Source organism: Medicago sativa, chromosome 7 (assembly GCF_051527215.1).
Source record: "Medicago sativa cultivar Bolivia chromosome 7, Bolivia_mono, whole genome shotgun sequence".
Classification (NCBI taxonomy): Eukaryota; Viridiplantae; Streptophyta; class Magnoliopsida; order Fabales; family Fabaceae; genus Medicago; species Medicago sativa.
Window position 1 is genome coordinate 54,908,121 of NC_140755.1, and position 3,500 is coordinate 54,911,620.

Below are 3,500 nucleotides of genomic sequence, written 5' to 3' on the forward strand. Positions count from 1 at the left end.
AATTTTTTGAAATTTACAAATCGACCCCTAATTTCAATTTTAATTGAATCATTTAAATTGCTTAAAATTCTAAATTCTTTAAAAATTTCAAATTAACTCATCCAAACACACTCTAAGGGATTTTTTTGGAGGGAATTTGTTTTTGAGCAAAAGAATACGTCTCATGTGTGACTGAGTTATTAAAGGACAAAAAAAGGAGCAATCACAAATTATAGGGGTAAAATTTGTGTTTATTTAATTACATTGTGATTTTCCAGACTTTGCGTATATTACATGGACAATTTGAACGATTAACCAAAAAAATAATAACGACATAAAAAAATGGATTGACTCAATGACTCATTCTCTCACACTTCATGAGAAACAGCCCTCGGTTGCCCTAGTCTCACCGTTATCGTCGTCTCACTCTAGTCGTTGACAAACTCTTTCACTTTTGGTGATTCTGCCTCGGCAGCGTCATTGTGTTGTCTCTCTCACTCTATCATCACTATTCACTAGTCCCTCTACCTCTGTTTCACTCCTCCCAATCTCTATCGCTACCTCCTCTTCATCTTCTTTGCCGACCTCTCACCAAGATCCACCTCTTCGTCATCATGCTCTTCAATTGGTGGTTGATGGGATAAACCGCAAGTGCACGGTTTACCGTTGTAGTAATATAAGATATCGTTCCGACAGGGAGTTATGAATTCAATTAATTTTTAACAATGATTAGATTGAAAGTTTAAAAGGTAGAAAGTTTTATTTTTGTTTAATTAAAAGAAAATAACAATAATAAAATAAAAGAGCCTTGGGATTATTGGTCCATCATAACAACGAATCCTTCACAAACAAACCCTAAACTTCTAACTTTATATTTGATCTACTTTCTAAAGACAAGTTTCTCTTTAGCATATCAAAGTTTCTCTCGAAGTCAGTGAGTGTGTTCCTTTAACAATCAAGCCTATTCTCATGGTTGATTGTTATTAGAATCCTTGAAGAACGAAACTTTATGTGTCTCAAGGTTTGCTAGACTATTCTCATGTTTCGCAACCCTTGTCTAATTTCACTTGTTCCAATATCAAAGTTCCGCGTTCGCTTTATGAATTGTTATTTGAGATGATGAATTAACGATTACAAAACCCTCCGCGTTCGCTTCTTAGTTCGGTAATTGTCAATTCATTATAAAAAAGGTAAAATTAGATTAGAAAGTAGATTTATATAAAATTAGGGTTTATGGTTTGGTTTGATTAGGATTACGTCATTAGACTTATCCAACAATCCCAAGACAAGAAGAGTCTACTCACTAACGTTCATTGTAGACATAGAAGAGAAGAAGAAGAACATAAAAGTAAATAATAAAATAAAGGTGAACTTTTATTCCAAGAACAAAAGATGAATGTTAATGATAGATGGCTACTCTATTTATAGTCTTATTGTCGACTTAAAACCTAAGCAACTATACAGTAGAATGTTCCACAAGAAACCACAGGCTTTTCGGTCAAAACAGGTAGCTTATTCTTGAAGCAAAAGCAGCAAAAGTAGCTTTGGAGGGTGGCACGGCCGTGCCAACTATTGGCACTGCCCGTGCCAAGCTTCTGACTTTGGGGTATTATATTTTTGTCTTCAATCTTCGTATTTTTCACCCAAATCAGCTCCTAGTCCACTTTCTTTTGCTCCAAGACTCAATCTATCAAATATTCGTTCCTGGAATATAATAATATGCAGTTAAAGTAAAATAGCTCAAAAAGGAAATAATACTAGAATACAATAAACTTAAATCTAAATAAAACGAAACTAAATATTATATAAAAACTAAGCGATACTTAGGAATTCTCTGAGCGATCAGCAATACCAAAAGAGCGATAATACAATTTCTAACCTAGCCGCAACCGATATACAACTTTGATAATTTTGACGATGGGAGAACGCTCTGATGAGAACATGAAAACTTTTTCCTTCTCCTCCTTACCTCCGAAACCACCAGACAAAGGAAGAGATAGTACTGAACGCCAAAATATATCGTTCCGGGATAAATTAATAGGAAAGAGTTCTGCCATTCAAAGAAGGGAATACGTAGACTTGATTGAGAAGAAACTTTTCCGTATTGATCTGGAGGATGGAGATCAATTAAGGCCAAAGTGCTACTTAAACGAGCAGGTTGTTAGCGATTTATGCATGGCATGCAAGGATGCTATTATAATCAAACTCCTGGGAAAGAATATTGGATATGTAACGATGAAGGAACGTGCAAAGGGACTGTGGAAACTCGCCGGGAATTTCGATATGGTGGATATTGGACACGGCTTTTTCATGGTAAAGTTTGATATGGAAGCAGATAGAGAGAAGGTACTCTCAGGCGGTCCATGGATGATATTTGATCATTGTCTAGCTGTTCGATCATGGGAACAAGATTTCATATCATCAGAGGTCAAGATAGACAAGACTTTAGTGTGGATCCGAATTCCTTGTCTTGGAATGGAGTACTATGATGAGAGTGTTCTCATGGCTTTGGCATCTGCTGTGGGCAGACCAGTGAGGGTAGATATCAAAACAGTAGATGCATCAAGAGCGAAGTTTGCATGTATGTGTGTCGAAATCAATCTCGATCAGCCGGTGGTTGGACGTATTTGGTTTAGAGATCATTGGTATCATGTTGAATACGAAGGACTCCATCTTCTTTGTAAACAATGTGGAATCTTTGGGCACATGGCTAGAGATTGTCCCAAAATAGGAGGAAAAAGTAAAGGGACCATGGTACAACAAGAAACGATGGCTGCAACAAGTCCGGACGGCGCCTCATCAGCAGGGATGGAAAACGCATATCAACATAAAACAAATCTTAACTATAATGGTGAAAAATCTGGAAATCCCGAAATCCAAGCATCAGGAGAGATGTATGGCGATTGGCTAGTGGTTAATAAAATTAGAAGGCCGAAGATATCTCACCAGAAAAAAGAGTTCGAAAATAAAGGAAAGAATAACGGTGAAAGGGCTAAAAGTAAGTTTCAAATATTGGAAGTTAATGAAGATAGAGAGATGAATGTGGGTACCAATTCTAGTGGAAATTCATTCCACTTTGGAACAAATGGTGAACCAACACCTAAGGTTTGGAAAAGGACAAAAAGGACCAATAATGACTCCACAAAAGTTTTTGAACAAGTCAGGCAACCATAAATGACGTCTCCACATCAAATGTTACTATTTTGAAGAATAATAATGTGCATAAAAACATGGCAGTACCTATTTTGAAGAAAAATAACGTGCATAATTATATGGAAGATAGCAATAGTGGTGTTAGTCTCCAAGAGCATCAGTTGGCACGTACCCATCACACACTTATGTCATCTCGACCACAACATAAACATGGAGGACATGATCCTAACATACAGAATAATAACATTGTTATGGGCAGCACAGAAAATCCTAAACCGCCGGATATAAACACGGGAGTAGTTTCTGATGAAGCCATGGTAGCTTATAGTGGAAACTTTGATGTTGAGAGTGATGATATGGTTGAGGAA

The 3,500-nt window shown here is 36.7% G+C and overlaps 1 protein-coding gene across 1 annotated transcript; it reads left to right on the top strand.

Annotated features, from left to right (window-relative positions):
• Positions 1–1,896: 1,896 nt before the first annotated feature.
• Positions 1,897–3,153, top strand: LOC146906849 (uncharacterized). Its single transcript, XM_085728978.1, has one exon. The coding sequence runs from the start codon at positions 1,897–1,899 to the stop codon at positions 3,151–3,153; it is 1,257 nt and encodes a 418-aa protein (XP_085585104.1).
• Positions 3,154–3,500: the final 347 nt, after the last annotated feature.

What these genes read in the sequence shown, in the direction of transcription:
- LOC146906849 (XM_085728978.1), top strand. Translation starts at nt 1,897, where the DNA reads ATGGGAGAACGCTCTGATGAGAACATGAAAACTTTTTCCTTCTCCTCC.